Source organism: Pygoscelis adeliae, unplaced genomic scaffold, assembly GCF_000699105.1.
Source record: "Pygoscelis adeliae isolate BGI_AS28 unplaced genomic scaffold, ASM69910v1 Scaffold308, whole genome shotgun sequence".
Taxonomy (NCBI): domain Eukaryota; kingdom Metazoa; phylum Chordata; class Aves; order Sphenisciformes; family Spheniscidae; genus Pygoscelis; species Pygoscelis adeliae.
In genome coordinates, this window is record NW_008825306.1 from 1,710,587 (window position 1) to 1,736,066 (window position 25,480).

General features: G+C 39.0%; 1 protein-coding gene across 1 annotated transcript in view; it reads right to left on the reverse strand.

Moving 5' to 3' along the window:
- KCNH1 (potassium voltage-gated channel, subfamily H (eag-related), member 1) overlaps positions 1-25,480 on the reverse strand; it is a 180,965-nt gene that overhangs the window by 135,141 nt on the left and 20,344 nt on the right. Inside the window, exons 4-6 of the mRNA XM_009330208.1 lie at positions 23,276-23,394; positions 15,528-15,920; positions 2,334-2,763 (exon numbers count right to left, since the gene is read on the reverse strand). Coding sequence (XP_009328483.1) covers positions 2,334-2,763; positions 15,528-15,920; positions 23,276-23,394 — 942 coding nt within the window. The remainder of the gene's footprint in view (positions 1-2,333; positions 2,764-15,527; positions 15,921-23,275; positions 23,395-25,480) is intronic.

Genomic DNA, 25,480 nt, shown 5'->3' on the forward strand with positions numbered 1-25,480 from the left:
AAAGTATAAACGAGAAATCACATACCCTTTCCTTTTATTAGTGGGCAGTAACACATTAGCAGAACTGATTTGAAATTGCTTATTTCTGATGCTTTGGACATCCACAGCCTCTAGCAATCCGATGTGCAAATCTATGTGATCTGCAAAATGAGGACCATAACAGGAACATGTAGCCACCAGCTGTGATATGAGTAGCTCAGCTCATAACAAACATGTTACTTGGCATGGGACAAATATGTATTTTTCTGAGTGATGTACAAAAGCTTTAGCCAGGAAACTTCTTTTCCCTCCCCCACATCTATCCCCCATACATTTGCCATGTACCTTCCAGGTTCCCAACAGATCAGATAAAATTCTTATAAAATAGCCCTAGTTCAAGCTGAGATGTTTGAGAGCTTAATTCTACAGGCAAAATAGTGTTATTTTAACATAAAATTTTATGGTGGAAGAATGTCTGTCAACAATTAAGCTTTAAATAGCTGCAAACTAAACAAATCAGTTTTGTTCCTCCCATCCCGAGGAATGACCATAGCTCAAAACTTCAGCATGTTAAAAGCAATCAAGACCCTACAAAAACCAGAGACGTAAACTCAAAGATTGGATTACTTAGTTGCCATTCCCACAAACGCATATTGTGAATAGTCCTAATGGTTTTCAAGTAGTTGTTCACAGGATAAAGGTGCTCAGATACACAGTCAGTTGCAGGGTTAGAAATGTAAGGTTCTAGAAGTCCAAATACAAACAAAATTGTTTCCCTCAAATGTGATTGCATTGATGAGATTTAAAATTGCCAGAACACTATTTTTTACAACTTGCTGAAATTAAAGTTCATTTTAGAATTCAGAGCAGATATCTATCAACATTGATCTTGCATGATTTCATTTTCTTTCCACCACATTTTCATATGAAGAGTTTGGAGCAGGTACAACTTCAAAGTATCCCCATGCACATTCTTCATTTTATGAAGGTTATGTTCATTCAGTATTCATAATACTAAATAACAATACTGAATATTACTAGCTATTCTTGTCTAGCTAGTATCATGAGCATAACCCAACGAACAATAAGCCAAAGGTCAGGATATTTCCTATTAAACAGGTACCTTCATCAGGACATACGTTTGGAAGCCTGTTTTGTACTACACTGCTACATTGTCTACTGCATCTTCTCATGAGGAAACCGTATAATTGTCTCCAAGTTTCACACAAATTTCCCTTCTGCTATGCAGGTGTTTTATTAGGATGATGGGACTCTTAGCAGCGTAAAAAGCTAGAAGAACAAAATTAACAATTTTTATAGCTAAAATATCCCAATCCCTACGTGATCAAGAATGCTTGTTTTTATACTTCTTCTCACTAACCTTCAGCCTGCTTAACACTGCACACGTAATCTCAGTATGTGATTTCATTGTTGCTGTAAAATGACACACACATCAGAATCAAAGCTTCACGTTTCTATCACAACAGGCACCGTGCCGCTAATTGAGTTACATTATATATTTGGTTTTAATTTTCTGCTTAGCAAGGATGTAATATTACCATACAGAAGCTTCTCTCTTTCTCCATATAATGATATGCTCTTCCATGTACAAAGTAGAATTTTTTTTTTTCCTTATTTTGGTTCAAATTTCACCCTTACCTAGAAAAACATGACCTAGTTTAACGGTGGCGACCATATGGTTCTTAACTCCAAGTAGTTCTCAAGGCACTTGGAATGCAAATCCTGCACTGAAGTGACACAACATGGCCAAAAGCTGGACAGCTTGGCAATATGAATCCCTTGCGACAAGGAAATGTGAGCCAAAGGTGCCCAAGGCCAGTATCATCCCGGTTGCTTTAGGATCTGACTGTATGTTCAGCCCACAGCAGAGTTCATGGCCTCTAGAGACCTACTGTTCTCTCTCCTTTACGAGATGCTCTTGGACCTCCTCCCACTCACCGGCCCACTTGTCCAATATATACAGCTCTCAGACGTACAAAGATTTTGCCACATACCAAATGGAGGCACAAAGATTGCCTGTGCTAACTCTGGCGCATTAATTTTTAATACTTCAGGCTTTACACGTTTTATGGTTTACTTACAAGAGAATATTGAAAGGATATTGACAGAATATTGCTTCCAAAATGACTGAATTTTTGCTAGCCACAGCAATACTCCCAATTGTGATTTTAAAACTAACCAGTAAGAAAGTGTGTAATAACTACATTGCCACCAAAAATATTTTAAGCTGCATAATAATATTTGACACAATTCCAGATGTTCTTATGATATCAGTATTCATGACACACAGCTACTTGGCATTGTGTGTGAGAGACAGAATCTCTAATACTTACAGCCAATCATCATCATAGCAACAGCAAAGATCTTCTCCCCATCTGTAGTCGGAGCGATGTTCCCAAATCCAACACTGGTGAGGCTGGTCATCGTAAAATACAACGAGGAGATGTAGACCGAATCTTTGCTCGGTCCGCCTTCCCATTTTCCAAAGCCTGATGTGTTAAAGCGGTAAGGTGTTCCTATTGACATCCCCAGCTGATAGAGCCAGCTCTCAGTTCGGATCGTGTTTGTATCCTCATCGATAACTTCATAGTCTCCTATGCTGTACCAAATGCAGGCCAACCAGTGTGCTGCAAGACCAAACACGCACACCAGCAGAACCAAGACTGCTGCTCCATATTCAATGTAGTGGTCCAACTTCCGAGCTACACGACCCAGCCGAAGTAGCCTGACCACTTTAAGTGAACTGAAGAGGCTACTGATGCCCTAGAAGGATAAAGCACAGTGACCATTAGAATTTAATATTAAAGCAACAATATTCATAACTGCAGTTTCCAAAGGCACGAGGTGATCTATCACAAATAGATGGTCATCAGATAACACCTGAAAAGCAAGATTGTGAAACATGAAAAGGTTAGTGACCCTTTTCAGGGATGGATATATGCACTCTTGTCTTCATCCACTAACATCTTGTGGGTTGCTCTCTGAACTCCCCTTTCAGATGGTTTGAATAGGTCTACAAATATGTTTGTAAAGGTGCTAAATGACAGGCTATTTATTGCACGTCCATCCCTGTGCAAGCAGACCATCCCTGAGCATCCTGATGCTACTTTAGGCTGACTGAAAATAAATGTGGAAGTCACTGACCATTAAACTACACAAATCTAATGTTGAGAGGAACATAACCAGACACCTATTGAATTCACTCCAGCATCTGGAGTCATGAACCTCTTATGGCTGTTCCTGACTTCCTCATGATCCTGGGCAACACGTGTCCTCTCATGTCTCAGATATAACACAGTTTGCAGTATTTAGCTCAGACATACCAGGAAGATAAATAAGGAAGGCCAAAAAATACTGGAAGTACCTGGTGATTTGCAATTTCTCAGTGTAACAACACATTTCCTATGACTTTACTTTCATACAAGAATTCATGCACTAATAATCAGTCCTCTGACATTTCTTACATGGACTACACAAAACTTAACTATTTCAAATATCTCACTGTCTAATCCCCACATCATACTCCTTTTATGACAGCATTGTTATCAATGTAGTATTTCTGTGTTGATACTAATATGGGTCCCATAAAGCAGAATTAAGCCAGCATGTAGGATTTTGTATTGTTAACTTTTAGACAGATTTTCAATCCCATGCACAAGAAGTTAAATAAAAAAATTCAAAGCCATTTGGGGCACTAGAAGATCTGAATAGCCTTTCATAAAAATCCTTTCTTCTTTTTTCTACTCCCTCTTATCAAGACTGTTTCATACATAGAAGTCTGATTAAAATTTAAGCAGACTGGTTCAATGAGTATTTCTGGAAATGCATAATTGCATACTTCTGGTCACCAGCTTTTACTGGAAGTTTGTTTATTCCTGCATAAATACAACTGCTTCAGTATCTTAGGCTGGTTCAATGCACTAGAAGAGATGTTTTATTAAATAATTACATAAAGCATATTGACTCATGTTCCCTAGGACTGCAGCAATGTATTTCCCCTTTATTTCATGAATTTGTCATGATTACAGTGACTCATTTTCAGAGACAGATGTAATTTGTTACCTGGGAACACACTATCAATTTCTACTAAGTATTTGGACAAGATTTGACACAACCAGGGGGAGGGGAGTAAAAAGGAAGGAAAAAAAGGAGAAAAAAGCAGCCTTCCTTTAAATCAGAGATATTTGCAGAGATCTAGAAGAGACCAAGTGATCTATACTTTTCATGATTATCTATGCCAACCTTTTCAAGTCACTGATGCAAAAACTCCTTCACAAAGTAAAAGTTAATTTCCATTTCCCATTCATTCCGTACCCGGCTTTGTTTTGTAAACAATGGAGCAAAGCCTTGATGCCAGTTCAGAGAATATGACACAGAAGGCATAAGGCCTTCATTTCCAGGGGAGGGAAAGCAGGAACTTCTGAACACTCAGAATGGAGAGGAAAAGCAAAGGGGAAAACACAAAAAACTGTAACACGATAACCATATTTTAGAACTGGATATGCAAGTCCCTGAGTGACAAGCACATACAGTCTCTGCATTCTAAATATCTGCATTCTGACATTACAATACAGCCTTCTGGCCTTTTTCCTCAGGACCAATGCCCATTCTCCCTTTCCTCTTTACAAACTTTAACAGCAAAACAGTAATATTTTACATTTTGAGAAGTCGCCAGTAATGGCCTGCTTTTAGCTTCAGTCTCAAAGCCAAGCTTTTTAATCACGCAGTGCTTACAAGTCTCAGGCAAAGGCAGGAAATTTTTCCATCCCAGCATTCTAAATACCAGTTTTATTTTTGCTCAAAAATAGTGGTGCAAAATTTGTTCTTAAAATTAAAACTCATCACTGGGATTTAAAAAAAAACAACATGCTGTTTGTCAGTGAGAGTCCTACCAAAGACAAAAATAATAATGATTCAGGAAGGACTTAAAAGTTTGGAATTTGGTTAATTCTTAATTGAAAAAAAGAGTCAAGGATTAGAAACACTTGGCGGGGGGGGAATCACAGAAGGGGAGTTTAAGAAATTGGATTTGAAAAATGCAAATACAAAATAAAATATTTGAAATTAGCTTTAAAACATTTAAGGCAAACTACTTTGCTTTCAGAATACTCTTATCCTAATTTCCCTTGTGAAATTCACAAAAAGAAATTTTGTAAAAACATTTAAAATGTGATAGAACTGCATCATTTGGGAGAAAGTGATTCTACTAAATTCTGACGAGAGATAGAGAGAATTAGGTTTTTTGTACAAAAAGAACTTGCTTATTTACAGAAAATAAATACTTGATTTGGTTGCGTTGAAAGGGTGCATTGAATATTCAAACTAGTCACAATTTTCACGTGACTGCATTGCCAATAAGATTCTAAAAGTTCAGAAAAAGCTTTAAAAAATTCATTTATTTTTAGCTCAGCATTAACAGTATTTTCTATTTGATTTCCTCAGAGGAAAGGATTTGTCTATTCTAAATGGATCAATATCAAGAGGAAGAAATGGTCAGGGAAATAATTATTCATATAACTCTTTTAAAAATTTCTAAGTGACAGAATTTCAAATGGGAATAAACGATGGAAACTTAATAGACTGTTTCATAGATGATACAGTAGAAAAAAATCAGGTCGTTCTCCAATACTTTAAAATGGTACTTTTTGTCACTACATTTAGCAAGTAATATTTTAATACTCACAGGAATAGATCTGCTGGATTCAAAATTGACATTTTTAGATTTCCACTTTCCAAAATAGAACTGCACTTTTAGATTATTGTCCATTTTAATGCTCTTATCAGTGCATAGTATTTTTATGCTTTTATCTTACAGATGGCTCCAAGATGTCACGCAAAAGAGCCTGAACTCAACTTACTCCTCTTGATGCATGTCCCACCCTCTTAGCTCTGCTACTCCTATAACCTTTGAGAGGCAGATTAAGAGAACCCAGAGCTCCTTCTGCCCAAAGGACAAAGATAAACCTCAGTTCATAAAGAGCTAGTAATTGCACTACAGGTCCCAGACAGTCACCCCCAGGTGCTCTGCTCTAAAGGATCACCATAAGGAACTCCTGTGTGGCAGGCAGGGAAAGGACAAGACTAAGTAATATCCCACAAAGTCCTACCTGGGCCTGCCTTACTCAGACACAGTTCCACCTATTAGTACCCTATCCAACAGATGCCTGCCCCTAGGGGTATGCAGAAGGTAAGAAATCTGTTATATGGCCAGGGTAGAAAAATAGTATATTTTTACTATGTTTTGCTACAGAGATAACTTGTGTGCAGCACTTACTTAAATATGCAGCACTTAGTCAAATATGGCAGAAAATGCTGAATTTCACACAAACCTATATATCAAATTGTTTGAAGTAACTGAATGACACTACATAAAGATGCTACTGCTGAAACCTGCATATTGTTGTTGATAAATATTTAATAGGCTGGCAGTTTTACTTTCGTTGCCAGTGATGGCTGATGCATGAAAATGGAAGAATCTGTAGCAAGTCCCCTCCAAACCAAAGGGCAAGCTCAAAGCCCTGAGAGACAGAAGAAATAACTCTGTATTTGCTGATTGAGCAAACCTGAATGTCAAAAATCCTTAAAGTAATAAATACAGCCACTCCCCCTTCCTCTCCTCCCATGCAATCTTTGCAGAGTGGAACTGCACCTCAAACACAACAGAAAAACAGATCAGCCTCAGTTCCGGAGGAAAGCAGGACCCACATTTTACATTTAAAGAGAATGCTTCAGAAGTTTATCCATTAAATACTGCCAGAACTAAATTTCCATGTATAATTTGTCATTAATTAGACCTACTCACTAGATACTGTGCACATTTACACAGGATTTCTTTTGTATCTCTCTGTTTTGTGCAAGACACGATCTACTGCCAGTACACCCCTTGTCTCACACTAATACCTCAGCCACGTAAGTAATCTTCTCTCCAAACACAGGATCCAGGATATCCATGTTTTGGCTCTAGCTTTGCATCAGACAACGTAAGATTTCTGCCATTACTTCCATATCCATAAAAAGAGATAGAGAAGAGACACTGTGATGAATTACTGTGTGAAGTGTTTTGAAAACATAAGAGCTGTAGCAGAGTAATTATTAGTTACTTGTGTCATTATGGTCCCCAAGAACAGTAACAGTGGACACTACAGTGCTAGATGCCGTACAAATAAAAAACAGTTGCTGCTGTTCATTTGCCATGCTAAATTAAATTCAACTCAATTCATTAAATAATAAAATTCCACCTAGAAAAAACAAAATACAAATTTTTTAAAGAACAGCAATAAAAATTAACTACAGCAAAAAAAAAAAACACATGAGAAATAATTCATTTTCCCTTCTAAACAAGATGTAGGATGAACAACTTCCGAAAAAAACTAAAATGCAACTTTCATCCCACCTCCTATAGCTATATAGAACACTAGCACTTCAGTAACAGATTCAATCTGCATGACAATATTCACTTTTTAGGCCATTATTTACTTTCCATGCGTACAGAAAGAAAATGCACTTATCCCAAGCATTAAGGGTTTTTTCTAGGCTCAAAGGAAGTATAATTCCTTCCTACCTACTATCTATTTTAAAAAAGAGAAATACTCAGTATTGACACAAATCTGTTCTAAGTTTTCCAGCACTTCCCTCTCTCATGTAACTGCTAAACTTCTGGCTTCATCTCAACTAAAGGGAGATGCAGGAGACTAAAAGCTAACCATTAAAAGAATGAGAATGAAACAGAACAAAAAAATAAACTAATTATCCAAAAAAGGGAGACAATGACCTGAAATTATCACTACCACAAGTGAGGCAAGAGCCATGGAAAGCACTGCCGCCTTTCTTGACATTTGATTCTGAAGTCAGCTGTGCCGCAGCTTGGCTCTGCCTACCTGCAGTAACATGGCAGCCCTGTCAGGTCATTATTAGGACTTCTCATTTCTGTTATTTGCCTCTTCTGATTTTCTTAATTAGGTCTGAGAACATGACCTTTCCTACAGATTGCCATATTTAGCAGCCAACAGATGAGACAACGTTATGCGCACAGGTCAAAATCAATATCTAAACCCTCTGGTTACTGCTGTGGTTTTCAGCACTGAAAAAAGCAGATCTCTAGACTCACAAAGCTTATTTTAGTCAGACATCTGCAAGCTTGGTTAGAATCGAGGGAGAAACAGCAATAATTCATGTATAAAAGCACAGGGTATGAGAAGAGAGGGAAAGGGTGATTTTTCATTTATAAAACTATGCCCATGCTTGCCTTACACACATACACACGACACTCAGGAAACAAACTCTTTTCTTTACTTTGAGAGGAAGAACAAGGATAAAGATAACACGTAAGTAATCTAAAGAAATCCCACTTTCCACACTAACAAATAAAAATTTACCCTGACAGACAGCAATCTGCTTCCCAATGCTTCCGATTCAAAGAAGCCGTTAGTTTCAGAAGCTTTTTACTTATCTCAAAGAGGCAAAACACCCAAATAAGATTTAGTGTTACTGGCATCTAATACCACTCCATCTTTCCAATTCTAATCCAATCCCTAATATGAAATAGACTATAAAGCAACCATTTAGCTACTCAAATAAATACCCTTTGCCGTCTCATCTGACTTTCTGCCTCAGATCGATACAAGTACGCTGAATGGGGGAAAAAGAATGGAGTAACTGATCCCCGTCTCTGAAACATGCTTCCCTTTATATGCAGTGTAAGTATCACTCTAACAGCAGCTTTTTGAAATAATTTAGAATCTAATATATTCAATTAGCTCTCCTTCTTGGACAAAGGCTATCACCATACATTATCACTGAAAATGTAATTCAGTGTTTTAATTCTTCTAGCCTTATACAGATTGAATAGCTTATGTAGACTACTATTCTCTCTTTATCAGTATGATAAATCATGTCATGCTTTTCAAAGCTATGAAGAAGTAGCCCTGAAACCCAGTAACACCTTTACTTATCTGTGACTTAGCAAAAAGACTAATCTGAACATTAGTAGCGCAGAAGAGGAGCTAACTGGCATCTTAACAGCCACAGCAGAACCTACAGAGTAGGTGTTAGGCAGGGACACAGCAACACATCCTTCTCTGGTATTCTCTGTTGGGAGGGGCTACCCATCAGCAGACAGTGTAGATGTCTCTGAGCCACCCAGGTGTATGAACCTGAGACAGACCAGGGAAACAAGCAAAATTTAAATTAGCGAAACACTTTAAGCAGGCTTGAAGCAGAGGAAAGAATTTACCCATGGGTTAAATGGCAGAAGAGCTCTGCGGCGCCTATATACACCAACACAATTTGGAAAACAGAGGACGTGGGGGGAAAAGGCAGCCTGCCCTTCAGAGGGTAGCATAAAAGAGGCACTTCATTAGTAGCATGGAGGTTGGGTTTTTAAGGACGGAAGTTAGAGAAACTCATATTTGACTGAAAAAAAAAAAGGAGGGTAAAAAAAAACGTAGACAAAGAAGAGAGACACCCTGATTCAAGTCCTCAAGAGACTGAACAGTAAGTGCTTCTTTGCCTCCCTGGTTTATATCCTGGCAGTCCACTTTACCCCAGGAATCTGCTTTACCCCATTTGCACTTCCCCAAATCCTCCTTAGGGTAGCATAAAAGAGGCACAGCTTGGGTTTTTAAGGACGGAAGTTAGAGAAACTCATATTTGACTGAAAAAAAAAAAGGAGGGTAAAAAAAAACGAAGATAAAGAAGAGAGACACCCTGATTCAAGTCCTCAAGAGACTGAACAGTAAGTGCTTCTTTGCCTCCCTGGTTTATATCCTGGCAGTCCACTTTACCCCAGGAATCTGCTTTACCCCATTTGCACTTCCCCAAACACTCCTTCCACCTATCTGCCCGTTAAGGCATAACTCCTGCCTGGCACAGCCCCTTGGGGCCATGCTGCAGTACAGAGGCACCTACAAAAGTCAGACAAGCAGCACTCCTCCTCCGTGACCACCTTTCCTTTCTTTTGCGCTCCCCTTCTTCCAGAGGCCAAGGCCCCCAGGCTCCTCCTGAAGGTCCCAACACCACTAAGGAGCCACACCAACAACCCCCCCTAGCCTTGCTCCAAGGGCCTCTGGCAGGCTACAGCCCGGAGGACACGTCTGCCTTGGGCTTTGCCCTATTTCTCGGGGGTCTCTCACAAGGGAACACTCAACCAAGTAAACCTCCACCACCACCACACCCCCCAACCCAAGGTCCATGCTCCAGCCCTTCCACTGCCCCACCTGGGTACAGCAACCCAATTGCTTGATTCTTCCCCAGGAGGACCGGTAAGGAGTCACCCAGTCCGGGCAGTCTCACTAATCCCTTCTCATCTACTTTCAGCACATCCAAGAACCACAATTTGCTGACATTTCCTCTATGCCTGGATCATACTCTGTGATACTTAGCTGCTTTGTTATAAGCATTACATAGAAAGTAGGTTATGGCTACTTTAATTTTAATTAGCCACAGAAAAATATTCATTCATTACCAGATTTATCAATAGATTCACATGCAAAACACAGTACTGCCTAATTGGACAGATCCAAATAAGAGAGGTGAATTACACACTGTTTCAAACAGATTTCATATTATACAGCTGTTTGCAGTTTAAAAGCATTTAACAATTCTATTTTCCAGTTTGCAAAATTCATCTAACCAAAAATCTTTCTTTATGGACCCCTGTTTATTCCATAAAACTATAAATATGATAATTTATTCCCTTGTCCCTTATTGCAAGCAAATGGTAAAACAAGACTAGGGAAGTTGCATGCTTTTCAGTGTAGCTACTTCAGTAATTCCTAGATAGCTAATTTGTATTAGGATGAGAGATTATTCCACTAATAAGGTTTAAATTAATCTATTGCAAAAGTACTGCCTCAGAGAGTTGCCAACAATCTGACCAGCAACACATTCATTCTTTCCTCTCTCACAACTCACTGTTTACTTTCCAGCTACACCATGCTCACTTAGCACTAAATAGCTTAATTTACTGCTATTACTTCTGTATTGTGTTTTTTCTGGGACTTTTCTTACCATCATAAATTTTGTCCTTTCAAAGCTGTAAACCTTCGTTGCCTACATGCTAGCTTCTCTCTTACTCATCCACTTAAGTGAACGCTAGATCATTTATATTGAATACATCTTTCCTGATGATCTTTTACTATGCATTTATTTCTCTTCTACCTCACCTAATAAGAGTGATATATGGTTCTCAATTTGGCACAATTGATCATAGTGTTCTGTTCACATACGGATGGCAATTACTACTACAAACTCCCTATTTGAGAGATTTGTATGGTGGTGACATGACTGGATTCCACTCCTACCATGAGATTTCACAACAACAGTGTCACATGTAGTAAGTCAAATTTTTTCCAATATAAATTACATCTTATGGTATTATGGCTGAAAACCACAGTACAAAATTGCTCAAGCTGACACTGCAAAAATATGCTTCAACTTGCCTTTGGCATTCAAAGTCTTCAATTGCATTGTCCTTGGCAAAAATTGTGGCATTTTCTTTAAGCCTGTTTTTTATTAAATCTACTGATTGATGTCTGAACACAAAAAGATAACATTATCCCCCAAAGTAGGTGGTATTTTCTTAAGTGAGGAATAATACTAATTACTGTAAAGGATTACTGACAAATGTTATTGTGATCATTCAAATTCAAAAGAGACTAATACCACATGTTTTAAGGGCTGTGTAAATTGTAGAGCAATACTTTCTTTTCTTACTCAAACTATACTACAGCATGATGTATTGTCTTAACAGTAGAAAGTCTAAGCCTTGCATTAAGTCAATTCATCAATCAGTGGAATATTTTCTTTTCTTGAAGTTCTATGGCAGGTCAAGAAAGCAATTTGTATTTAACTGTATAATTAGCTTCCCATATAGAAAAGCCAGGAGAAACATTTATAACTTTTCTTTCATTTGGGTAACAATGGAAATTTCTCTACAGCTATTCGTTCCTTCATTTGTTGAATTCTGTTCATGTCTGAATATGAGATACTGTACTGTCTCTTTGAGCACAGCACTTGAGATCAGAAGCTTCATACAGTCTCATATTTAATTCTATGGTCTTGAACAAAGACATTAATGTTTTTTCTTTCCTCTTCCATCTGTAGAATGTGGCTATTCATACCTAAGTGCCTCTTGTATTAATTGTCGTTATTAATAGTTGTATTGATTAATAGTTAATGAATTCAAAGTATTTTTGTGGACAAAAATGTTCTCAACAGTGCAGAGAGGAAACTGGAATTTCAATTATATTAAAAAATGTGAATTGAAAATATACCAATGCTCCAAACTGCAACAAACCCAAAGAATTTTGAAATTGCCTGAAAAAACACAGAAGTCACACTCAGTTTTGTTTCAAGAAAATATTTTCCATTATATCTTATAATGGAATAGTGAAGTAAATTGAAAAACAAAAAGTTACTTCAAAATAGAAAAAAAATTTAATATCAGAATTTTTTAAAATTAGTATCTGCTTGTCAAAAATATTGATCAACTCTAGTTTCATATGTTATAATTAATCTTATATCAGTGGATCACTTTAAAGATGACAAAAATGATTTCACTATTAATCTACCAAGAGCTAAGTGATGGGACAGTCCCAAAACTACCCAGAGCCTCAACACTCTATATAAACAGCTTTTTACTTCTTCAGCTCCAGGTCCTGTATCCCTTGCAAATCAATTCGTCTCCATCACAGTAATTACGGCATTCTTAAAAACAAATTGACTTGTCAAGTTAGTTCCTCCATGACATCCTCAGTGTCTTCAGTGATGTTTCCTTTAACAGAGAATGACAGCAGGCAGGAAAAACAGTGAGCTTCCACCTGCCCCAGTCCCCCTTCACTATAGGGACTGCAACAAAGCCAGGATTCTATTTCCTCCTGTTTAAAATCATATATGGAAAACATTGAAACAGGAAATACTCTTCATCTCATGTTATCACCACTTAATACTTTTTTAAGAGTATTCACATTAGGACTGAAAAAAAAAAATCCCTGCAGCAGCCATGGCCACCTACTAACTCCAGCCTCATGGCTCCGAGGGAATTCCCTTTAGCAAAATCGAAGTGACACACAGATAACAATCCAGTTCGGCTACTTATCACTTGAGCAGCACAGCCTCACAGCTGACTTAATCCAACTGTGAAGCAATATGGTGTGTAATCCAGGGTGAGAGACAGGTAAAATTTAAACCAACAAGTTTGAAAGAAAGGGTGTTGACCCACAAGGCAACGCTCTGCACAACAGAGAAGAAGATAAAAGGCAAAGCCTTTCTACTTTCAAGACACCTTGAATGTGGCTTTTTTTTTCCTCTTCTTTAATAAGAGGTTATCTTTCTCTCTACAGGCAGTTGATGAAACAGTGATCAGCATATACTGTCCTAAATCCCCACCTGATGTGCACTACGTTATTCTGCTGGCATTGCTGGCAAATCCCCTCAGGTCCTGTAAACCAGTGTATGAGCCCTTAATAGAAGTACAGCAATTCATACCAGTGGCAACTCTGCTCTAACAACCCTACAATGATTTATACCAGCTAAATGACAGGACCCACTTGGGGAAATAGAGACGAACAGTCTTGAAAGGATAGCATCAAGAAAATGTTCTTTTCCTTAGGCACAATAGCTAGAATAACTAAAACTAACACTGTTATACTGATTAACGAGACTGTTGAAGAGCCATAGGAAAACTGAAGTACCAATCAGCTCCTCATTGTTACAAGGCAACACTGAGACGGAGACCCTGGAGAAATTCAAACTCACACAACAAGAATTTCTCTGCAGAATTGCTACCATGAGTCTGAGAGCGCCTGTGCTCAGCTCAAGGGTTGTCACAGCTACTGGTATAGACATTTTCCTCAGGGATGTTCTGTAGGTCACATCAACAGTCTACAGTTATGAAATATTCCTCCAGCAAAATCATCAGCAGGTTGCTACTATCTGCAGTGGGTGAGAAAAGCTTCCTTCTTTTTTTTCCCTCTATCTTGCTCTTTTTAATTTATTTTTTTTTTTAAATCTTTCAGGCTAAATGTCAGAAAATGACACATGGCCACTCCTTCCATTGCTTTATCAGTGCCATGGCAAAGTAATATGTGAAAGCCCTGCACAACAATTTGCAGCCTGGGTCCTTTTTATGACAAACAAATATTTAAGGACAGGTCTCACAAGGCTTTTTTGCTTGATCTCATCTGTGTTATTTCAGTCTGCAGCTTTGTATAAAATGAAAACCTCTCTAGGGAATTAAATATCAAATAACATTATGGTTTTTCTACTGCATCCAATAGTTTGCCTACTTGTCCTCAAGTCATTGAGCAAAATACTTTAAATACTTTATATTTGATAAAAACCTGTGTAGTGTATTTTTACAAAAGTAATGCAGTTTTATGCTTTTACCCAGATATTTCACTTGGCATAATTTTCTTTTAATAGCTACATTGCCCTTTATAACATGGGCATATTTTAAAGGGACTCATAAAAACTAAATTTTACAGGCTAAAAATTAAATACTAAGCACTGATGAGATGTGTATGTGTGTTACAGGTTTAGCATGTGTCAGATAAATACAGACACATAATTATTTGATGGTACAGATTTTATAACATGTAATTAAAAAGTGGACTGCTGGAATCCTCTTTAAGATTTTATTAACAATTCATTAACTGTCTGAACGATTTAGGCATGGAACCTTAATATATTTAGTTTAGGAATATTTTCTTGGCAGCCTGATCCAGTAGGAGAACAAGCAGTTAAAATGGGATAGTATTGTGGTTTTAAGCATCTGAATGTTAGTTCTTTTGCTGGTTTGTAACCTGTTCCCAAAGAAATGAGCAAGAATTAAGAAGGAGTCTAGATTTCCAGATTTCTCCTTATCCTTTCTTCTAATTATGGAATTACCAAACAAGTGTCAAAACAGCATCTTCAATTGCTTCACCTTCCTCTGAAACAACTGTTGCCCAACAATGCTGCATGGATCACCAGATACCCACACAGTACTTTCTGGTGGTCTGAGAAGATTTAGTGAGTCACTGCTTGCCTCTGCCACCTGCTATATTGTATTAGAAGCAGCTGAGAAAAGTGTACTATACTTTCCAATTGTTCATGTGAAGAATTGCCATTAGTGGACATACCCAGTTCGGTCAACAGTGAAAGCAAGAGAACCCTGCCCCAAGAAACTATCTTGACACACCAGTTCAAGCTATTGGTGGTAAGTCAGATGAAGCAGTTTTCCTCAGTGCTGTACAGAGGTCCTGCTGTCTGCTCCTGCCTGTCCTCCTGTACTCTGAGGATGTAGAATGAAGGAAAATAAACACGGATTTCTGACACCAAAAACCTCAGCCTCTCCCAGTGCAGTTAAAGATGGACCCTTCTGGCTAGGACTCATAAGCAAACTTCTACATGGGCTGAGGGCAGCTACTAGAGACATATGTACACTAATTCAATATATTTAAAAGCATACACTTCTTTCTTCTCTCCCTCCCCCTCCCCCCAACCATTAAGTAATAATTAATGTATGGAAGCAGAACTAGTATACTGACCTCATCGACATTCTCAAATGCATTGATGACATCATACGGCAAGCATGAGAGCAGATCAATCACAAACCAGGTCTTCAAGTAATTCATGCGAATCAGCTTCGGGTCAGAGATCACCTCTCCTGCCGGCCCCACAAAGGTGGTATGGAAATTAAGCACAATGTCTACCAAAAAAATTACATCTACAATGCTGTCGACTACTAGCCATGCCACATTGTTCTGTTTGGTTTTAAAGGAGACATTGTAAGGGACCAAAATAGCAGTGTAGAAGGTTAAAATCAAGATGATCCAGTCCCAGGTAGTCTTGAAAACACAATAATGCAAAATTATATGCGGCGGAGTCTTTGGTGCCTCTTGTTTGTACTGCGGGAGGATTTCAGAGCCCAGCTGCAGTACCTGTAGTCACAGAGATTTCAGGAGAAAAAGAAAACATGCTTAATTTTTTTCATGTTATTTTTCACATTGTAGATTCTCAAGCTCAGTACAACAGCTGATAAAAATGCTATTTTTCACACTGTAGATTCTCAAGCTCAGTACAACAGCTGATAAAAATGCATGTCCATTAACTCCTTTTATCACCACCAAATGGTAAGCAAGTCAGGGTAAGTATTCTGTTAAACAAATCAGCATCAACCTAAGAACAGTTGTTGTTACTTTTAATGCCATTCATTATTTTTTGACACTAAGCATAATGTGCTGGGTCTCCAAGTCATACAGAGAACAGACAGCTCCTTCAGCAGTCTAAACAGATGAGACAGATAAACGATGGGCAGGAAGGCGGTTGCAAATAGAAATCAATGGCAAAACCAGGAACAATACTGCAACTTCTGAGTTCCAGTCCAGCACCGGGACCACTGGACCACATTGCTTCTCAACATTGTCTATTTAATTGTTCACTATACTGTATCTGAAATAGTCTTATACTACAATCTATCATGAATGCACAGGGCTTTGTTCCTCTTCTCTGGGCCGTGCAGGACCAAAGCCCATGGATAACTATCATTAGCCTCAATAAACTCATTTTGAACTTTAACTTTTCACTGAGAGAAGATCAGTGTCTTCACCATCTGATGGTGTACAGTCAAGTTACAATGCAGTTAGGTCTGAATTCAAAAAAGCACTGCAGCAAGACATGATCTGTCAGCATGTTTTAAACCCTGGGCCTCAAGCTGAGCACGTGCTCCAGGTGTTTTGCATAACTGCAATCTCGATCAACGCTGCCCATTTTAAGTCTACTATCTTTCCAGTTCTGCACACCAGTGCAAAAAGAGTATGAGTATAAATCTTGGGAACCAGTTTCTTTTACATACCTATGAACAAGAATGTGTTTGTTTACATCTATGGATATACATGAGGGTGAAACCAACATGAAGGACCTGTCTCCAAATAAAGACAAGTTAAATTTTAAAATAAAATTTACCCTGGATGAGTTATGGGTGAAAACTGAAAGGAAGATGGAGGTTTGCTCGAGTGAGATGTGTTTGCTAATGCCAAACTCATAGAACCTGTGAGAACTATTTAGGAGCATGGTTCCTTTTTCACATTTATTTACATCATAGTTCAGAGCAATAGGGAGCAGAGAAGGAAATTAAATGGCCACTTTCTCAGGGAAAAGATCAGACAACATAGCTATAATAGGAGGATGTCTTCCTTTCATGCTCCTTATCTCAGCTTTTTTAACGTCAATTATTTGGACACGGATTTTTATCTGCAGGCTTTTCTGAGTGCTTTTTATTTTTTTTTTTTTGTGAACTGGTGGGCTTTTTTCCAACAGATTAAGCCAAAGGGGACAAAAGAAAACAATCAGCTACAAGAGTCCTACTTGGACAAAACAGCCTCAGATCAAGTTCCCTGCTGCTTTGAACCTCACATAATCACTTACTCTTGTGCACAACAGGGGTCAGACACTGTCATATCACAGTCCCTTGCACATGTGTAAATGACAGCGGGAGCTGCAAGCCTGCTGACTTTCAGCCCATATGTTCTCCAGAAAAGAAGTAGCACAACCTGCTCAGAGATACCTGCATGTTAGCACAGAGGCATCAATAGTTTGAAAAAAATAAGAGGACTTGGTATTTTTGTTTCACTGAGTTTCTAGAATGACAGCAAAGAGGGAAAAGGAACATTTTCCCCTAAGTAGAATCCTTGCAGACCAAACTAGGACTCAGAGACATCCACTGCAGTATTAAGTACTCTGCCACTCCTGACCCTGATTCATGCAGGTTCTCCATACTACAAAAAAAAAAATTAAAAATAAAGTTGCCTTGTGGTGAGAGGAGCTGGAAGCAGCACAAGGCAGAAGCAGACTCTTCTCTGCAGGAGGCACCGGCCAGCCAATGCAGTCCCCAGAAGTCACTGGTAGTGACTGGAAGAGGCACAGGTTGTGTACTGAGTTAGTACGTGTACTCAGAGCATCGTTCCCTTCAGGGCTTGTCTGCAGTCCCAGCGACAAATGTTAGGATGTCTTTTCTCAAAAAAAGTTCTAGCTCAAGATCAATATCGCAAATACCTCCTGCCCCCCTTTTTGAACATCATAGCTGTACCTGAATCAGTTGGAAAGCACTGAGCTACTACTGGCTTTTATGAGGATTTGCAGCAGTCCTAACATAAGATCCCAAGCCTGAAATATGCTTCACTGGGCAAGGAGGGTCCTCTGCAATATTCACTCACTGGAATAACTGATCAGCAAACCCAAGCACTTTCTATCACCTAGTAACATTTTTCAGTCATTTAACTGGATTCCAGTTCTAATGCTGAGATCTTACCAGTGTGGGGAGATTGTATCACCCCTTAAATGCAGGCTGAAAACATAATTGCTTCTTTTGCAATCACATGTCTCCTAAAGCTTACTTTTTTAGCCTCTGATATTATATGAAAAAGTCAAACATTTTGGTAATCATTCTAATCAGCACAGGAACCTCAACCATGAAACACCAAAAAAATACTTTTGTTAGTTCTTGTCAGATTGATTCTTATATATACATACATAAGTTCTAGGCTGAAAATTGTATCATGCACTCCATTTTGGCCACCACTGGTCTCTTTGTACTCCAAGAACTTGTGGAAATTTTGCATCATCCAAAATAAAGTTACTGGAAAATGTACTAATGTATTCCCATATAACTGAATAATAGGAACAAAGGCAAGAACAATCTCTGTTTGGCAATAATGAAGGGGCTAAATTATGGTGTCCGTTATTTTGCTGTAAATCAAAAAAAATTACAGTAAAGCCAGTGGAACTGCAGGGATGTAAAACTGAACTGAGTGCAGAGAAGAACAGACTTCTAGTTTCAACTTGGTAAGAAAATAAACAACTTTGCTGCTTCAGTGTTTTAAAATACCATCACCAAGTACAAAGCACTCTCCCCTAGCTTGTTTGAGATTCAAAGGGCTACAGAACAGGAAAATAAAAGGATTGATGTCTCCGTCCCTTTTTATTTAGAAAGTAAATGTACTCTAAACTATCTGAACGGCTAGGGACCTTATCAATAAGTCTTTTGAACTTCCACTACCACCTTGGAGTCTCTGGTTAAGCTCTACCAATGGCTATTTAAAGTGACCAGGGGCCAAGGCTTCAGCTGGTCTCCAGTGGAAGGATGTGCACCAGCAGTGTGTGTGTGAATCTTGAAAGAAGGGGCAGGGACAGGGCAGGAGATGGGCATCAAGGAATGACGTAGGGATATCAATCACTCGCAAGGTGGGGAAAGCCACCTGCAGCAAGCCTGGGATGTCTCCAGTCTTTTGTTTGGGTGGGGGTGACAAGTTCTAGCCCTGGCTCCCTCTCACTACATCACTAATGTGCACCTTGTAAAACCACTCCATCTTGCTGGCATTGCTAGAGAGATGAACTGTCATTTCACAGCTTGAGATGGAAGAAGGGCACTGTCCCAGCTCATGTTACCTCTCCCGGGAAAGGCAACTCACTTTACAGATTGGCAAAGATCTTGCAGCCTCCGAGACTGCCAGCCAAGAGCTTTCAAAGGCACCAAACTCTTCTTTTCATTGAAGGAAGAGAAAAACCCCTATAACAAAGCTTAATTATCTGAGAGAACAAGCATGTGCTTTTAGCATTAAGTGCAACAAGAGAGCTCATTGCTGTGCAGAAATAAGGGAAGGAGGTCCACAGAGCTTAGTGCTAAAGCTCTAGGTTTTGTCAGGTTGCTGCACTGGAAGTTAGGAGAGGTCTTTTCTCCACCTTTCATGCCAAGGGCTGCACACAGTCTACCCCTGGATCATCTAGAGATTAAGAGCTATAAACCCCACTCTCTCTGCACCATATAGCAAAGCCAGGTAGATGCAAAGAGAAGTACCTTCTGCCCTATTCCAAGGTGCTCTTGCTGCACTCCAGCCTCTAGGGAGAGTAGTGCCAACCTGAAACACAATATTTGCTGAAGCAGTCAGGTGTGGTTACCCACCCACATGAACGAACTAGATTCAAACTGCTTCTAAAGGAACTTTTCCTGGAGAGGAAAAAAAAAAAAAACCAAGAGATGAATATAAAAGTAATCATGAAGAAAATGTACACAACTATATAAACTGATATGCTGAGCTTCCACCCATTTGCACTGAACAAATATTTCATTACTATAATTTTCTAAATAACTGGAACAGCCCTGGTTTTGGAAGATTTCTTGATTATGCAGTTTTACCATAGTAAAAGAAATATTTGTTTCAGAAAGTTATTAATGAAAGTATTATTCCAATTACTTATGATTCATCAGCCACTACGGTTGTATTATCCACATTTATTATTTGTGGTAATGATGCATGATGTTTTAATAGCTCTCTAAAGCTGGAGAATATTATTTCAAGAGCAGAAATGACAAATTTCATCATGGGTTTCACAAGGCTATGTTCATTTTTTTAACATAATAAAAAAAATTATCCTAGATTTGTTAAAAAATGGTGAATATATCACCAGTCAGGACTCATAGAAGTGCATCAACAAGTGGTTACAATGATTTATTTATTTTTAAGACTGCATGACTGGGAAAAAACCCCCACAAAAACAATCATTCATTTTCAGCTTAATCTCTCCCTTTTGTGTTTTCAACTGTACATATTTGCTTTCTCTCACTCTCCCTTGCTTTTGTTTTCATAGGCACCCACACAAATTGCTCCCAAGCCAAGGGCTAGGTGCTAAGCCTCAACTTGAAGTAGATTTTAATGGCAGTTTTAAGTCCCTGGTAAACAAGGTTTAAAAAAAAAATGGCAGAAGTTCCGTTATTAAGCAGTGCTGCTAAGCACCATTATAATTTTTCTGCTTTTATTTCTCATAACTATCGCATTTTTTAAATGATGACACAATCTTGTTTACCCAGAACTGCCTGGTAAATATACAGAATACATCAGCTAACTCCGTAGGTGCAGAGGACACGTGTACTATGCAGTGACCAGGAAGAATGGTTCCTACAATCGGCTCCTTGGTGATAAAGCCACAGAAATGTATCAATTACTTTATACTCTTATTGCAAAATGTACTCTCAGAGTTACCTAACAGCCTTGCATCAATTGCATAATCCATTTAAGCAGTTTTCATATGACTGCTATTAGAGAAGTCAGGCTAAACAAATCTACGCATACTGGCAAAAGTCAGACTGAAGTTTAAGACACTGCTTGTATTATCCACGGCCTGTGGACAAAACAAAGTAGTTTGCCACTAACACCTTTCTTAAACTAGTATTTCATAAACAATAAAAGAAATTGTAAACTTCTGTGGCAGGCTCCTGTCTTGTGTCTGTACAACACCTTGCCCCACCCAGGTTCTAGGGCACAACTGGCTCCTCAGATATTCAAAAATGTAAGTGATAAAGAACTAAGAGCGACACAAATAATATTTCACTAAATGAAGAGCCTTCTGGAGCAAACATGATTGACGTGAAATGCCACAGTGAGCAGAAAAAGAAAAAGGATGTATTTTAATTTGAACTTAGGATTTCAAATATGCTACTGCAGAGATGAAGAAAAAAAAAAAGATTTGAAAATACAACAGGGAACACTTAGAGATCCCATGTTCAATACTATTGAGATATCTTTCCAGAATAAGAAGCCTGGCACCCCATATGTCTTCAAAGGAAGAAAAGTGGGCTTATCTGTATCTGCACTTTGCTTTTCTCTAGGGTAGTTCTATTGACTTAAGTGGAATTACAGCAGATACACAACAAGGTACCTAACATCACAGTTGGGGCTAATGTTCTTCTTAAAATAATGACTGCAATATTCAGTCAGTAATTAAAGAAACTCATTTCAGACATGTAAACTATACGCTTGCCCTTTATTATTTGTAATGAATCAACTGGCTGTGCCAGTTAGAATACTTGCAAAGACTTGTGGAGCTCACTGGCTTGCGAGAAGCTTCAGTAACGTGTAGTCACTGAGGTTCCCTGAGCCAAACAGAATAACCTTTGACCCTTTGCATTACATTCTTCTGCCTACATTTTAGCATGAACTGAAATTCAAAGGTAGACATCTAAAGAGAAGGAAGGATTATTTGATGCTAAGCCTTGAGTAGGATTAGGAGGGAGACTATTCCAAATTCCAGGACACGAAAGGCACCTCAGCGTGGACATGTGATAATCACATGGTATTCCTACAGTATAGTGTCCATGTGAATGTCTGCCCTTCCCCTGTGCTAGTCTGATCTATGTTATTTCTGTACCTCCAACAGAAAACAGTTTTCCATTCTTGAGTGCATCTGTATTAAATACTGAATAGGTAAGTTCCTGTCCATGGGAATTGCATCATCACATGTTATAATAGCACAGGCCTGGGCAGGAGTTGTTTATTTTGCATAGAAACTAAGATGTATACGGGGCAAAATTAACAGACTACTGACTATATGGAGACCCCATGGAGCCCATCAATGGCTTACACCTCCAGCTACACAGGAAGATTAAGAATTATTGACAAGAGTCACAGCCACTGCCGTGGCATTCACAGCAATAGGTGATACAGAATTGCCATGTTATATTGGCCATGCTGTCATTAACACCATATTAAGACTTCCCCTAAGCTGTTTTTACACCAGGGAGACCCTGCTACTGGCCCAGGAGACAGCTACAGGAAACCTGGGACAGTCTCTCCCCCTCGTGGCGAAAGCCCTAAAACCCTAAGTACTTCAAGGAGTCTTCTCTGCCTGGAGCTTTTCTCAAAACTTTGAGGGTCTACTTAAATCACAAGGTTTCATCTTCCTAATCTGTCTGCAGTGTTGCTTGTGGCATCTTACAGCTGTTCTGTCCATAAAACCAGTAACTCAAACATGTGTTTTAACCAGTTTGTAAAGCAGGATTGGGATCCCACTGGAAAAGAACCAGACATGAATGAATGCAGAGAACAACTGTGTCAATTTCTATTGTAAAATTCCCGAGAATTTCCTTCGTTAAAACAGTGAGTTTTTCTCACCTCAATTTTACACAAGTGAATAGTCCAAGATCCCACTAACATCGAGATCCTCAGAACAGAAACTAAGCAAGAAAGTTACTTTAATAATAATGCCATTATAAGACTTCGCTGAGATATGGAACACAACACTGCAGTTAGGTCACATGAAGTCTTTTGGACACCTGTTTCCATTCCACTGTCACAGGACACATTTCACAGCACATGTGCCATATTCTGAGCTCTCATGCCTGCCACCAGGCTTCAGGTTCCCAGGGCAAGGGGGACAGACAGTGGTTGGCTCACACAGAGACAACATACCCACAAAGGCTAAAAACATTTCTTTACGGTTCCTCAGGGAAAGAAAACGTTACCTCAGCAAGTCGCGAATGCTTGTGAACGTTCTCTCCTTTTTGCACGCTCGGAGCAAGCTGCTGCAGCACGCCTCGGCTGCTTGTGAGGGCACGGGTCAAGCGAGCAAACTTTCCCCAACCTTGAGAAAACACAGAAGATTATACACATTACCAAAAAAAGCTGCAAGTATACTACATAAAGCCTCCCACAACTTAAAAAAAAAAAAAGTTAAAACAGAGCAATTTGCTTTAATACTGACCACAAGGCAGTATAATTCAACCAAGTACCAGATAAAAGCAAGTCACAAAACAGGTGCCAGGGTGGTAAAGTAATAAAACCCCTGACTGCAGTGACTTTGTATTCAGTGGCTCTACAAGAGTGCTGTTACATGAACTGCATCTTTTGTAAGGATAAATGTCCACTTTACAATAATCTTCTATTAAATCCAATGGCCAGATCTGGATCTCACAGCACTGCAGAAGACACTCCAGACTAATGAAGATGTAAGACCAGAATCACACACAACGAAAATTACAGTTGCCTGTAACAGAAGTGAATCTGGCCTCAGATGCATTAAGCATAGATCTGGCATAAGCAGAGAAACATACATAAGATAATAAAAAGCAGAGCAGACAAAGCAAAACAAAATCATTAACTTCATCCTCTCTCAACAAAAGGGGGAAATATACAAATATACAAATAGATTTTCTCGAACTCTAATAAAACATTTAGCAGCTTCTGGCAGAGAAGTCATATGCTGAATTTTAATTCAGAATATTTTCTACAGTCATTTCAAATACCCCTCAAAACAGAAGGCCTTGAATGACAGTCACAAGAGCTAGTTATAACTATAATCTTTATGAGCAGTACTTTGCCATAACAGAAAGTCAGGCAGAGTATACATCTGGATATTTTTGGTACGCTGAAAGGAAAGTATCGGTGCATTTAGTCCCAATCTTGAAAAATGCTAGCATCACCTGGGAACTGTTGAGCAGTCTCACCTCCTACTCCAACTGAGGACGCTCAGCACTTTGCAGATTCAGTTCTTAATGAGAACCTGATTCCGGAAGAAGTTCCCTCCACATTATGGTTTCATCACTAAAAGAAATGGTACTATTAGCAGTGACTGTTTTTAAAGACCAGTCTGGAGTTTAGCCTGCAAGTGATCCGTGACAAATACAGGAACACGGGTGGTTAAAATACTGCCCAGTACTTTGAACATATCCTTGCCTGACATCTTATTTTGATGGAGCTTGCAGGAACATATTTGGTAATTTGAGAGGTGAGCACAAAAAATAAATTGCATGGATCCACTATTAAATAAGATTTTCCAGGGCAGACCTGAAAAGAGAGTTTAGCATTTTCTCTTTTAAGAATATGCAAAACAATGCATTTATTAAAGGGGAGAACCAAATTCATCATACCTCTCCAATATCAAGAATAAAATGGAAGATTTTCTTATACCTTAAAGCACATTTTAAAACAAGTCTGTCACTGGTAATTTAATAGCCAAGTTGAGTAGAATTAGCCAACGCTTTCGGGCAGTATTCAGCAACAAGTAGATCGAATGATTTCCATCCAGGAAGCCAGACCTTTCCTGATAAACCCATGTAAGATCAGCCTCTATACTAAAGGACTATTTCTCAGAGAAATAAATCAACGTGACAGAACCTCAAGTGAGGTCAGTTTGTATCTGTTATAAACCTGACCCAAAGCACTTGGTTTCTCACAATACATTTCCATGGAAGGTGTTGGCTTTTGGTGGGTTTGAGGTTTTTCAAAAGATGCACTTATAAATGAGCATTCTTCCTCTACTGTACATTAAGAAATCCAACTACAGTTGATAGGCTAAGGCTTGAAGGCCTTACTACCTTCTGACTAAAGCCAGTAGAGGTTAAAAGAATAGTTCAGGTGGGAGAAACCATTCATAATGGCTAGTCTTCAGCTGAAATAAATCAGACTAGCCTTTGTAAAGCCAACACAGCTACAGCAATTTACACCAAGCTAAAACTTTGCTTTCGCAGAACTTGTATGCCAGCACCACTATGTTTTCTTCCCGTTTTACAGGACCATGGGAGAAGGCTGTCAGCATCGGTGTATTTTCAGTGATGTAAATCCAGACTGAGGAGGCCCGAGGGGGGGGGGTTGTTCCAAGAGGATATCAACGCTAGCCCCGTTTTGCGGGCCCGGGGGACGGGTGCCGCGGGAGGGGCGGGCGGCGCAGC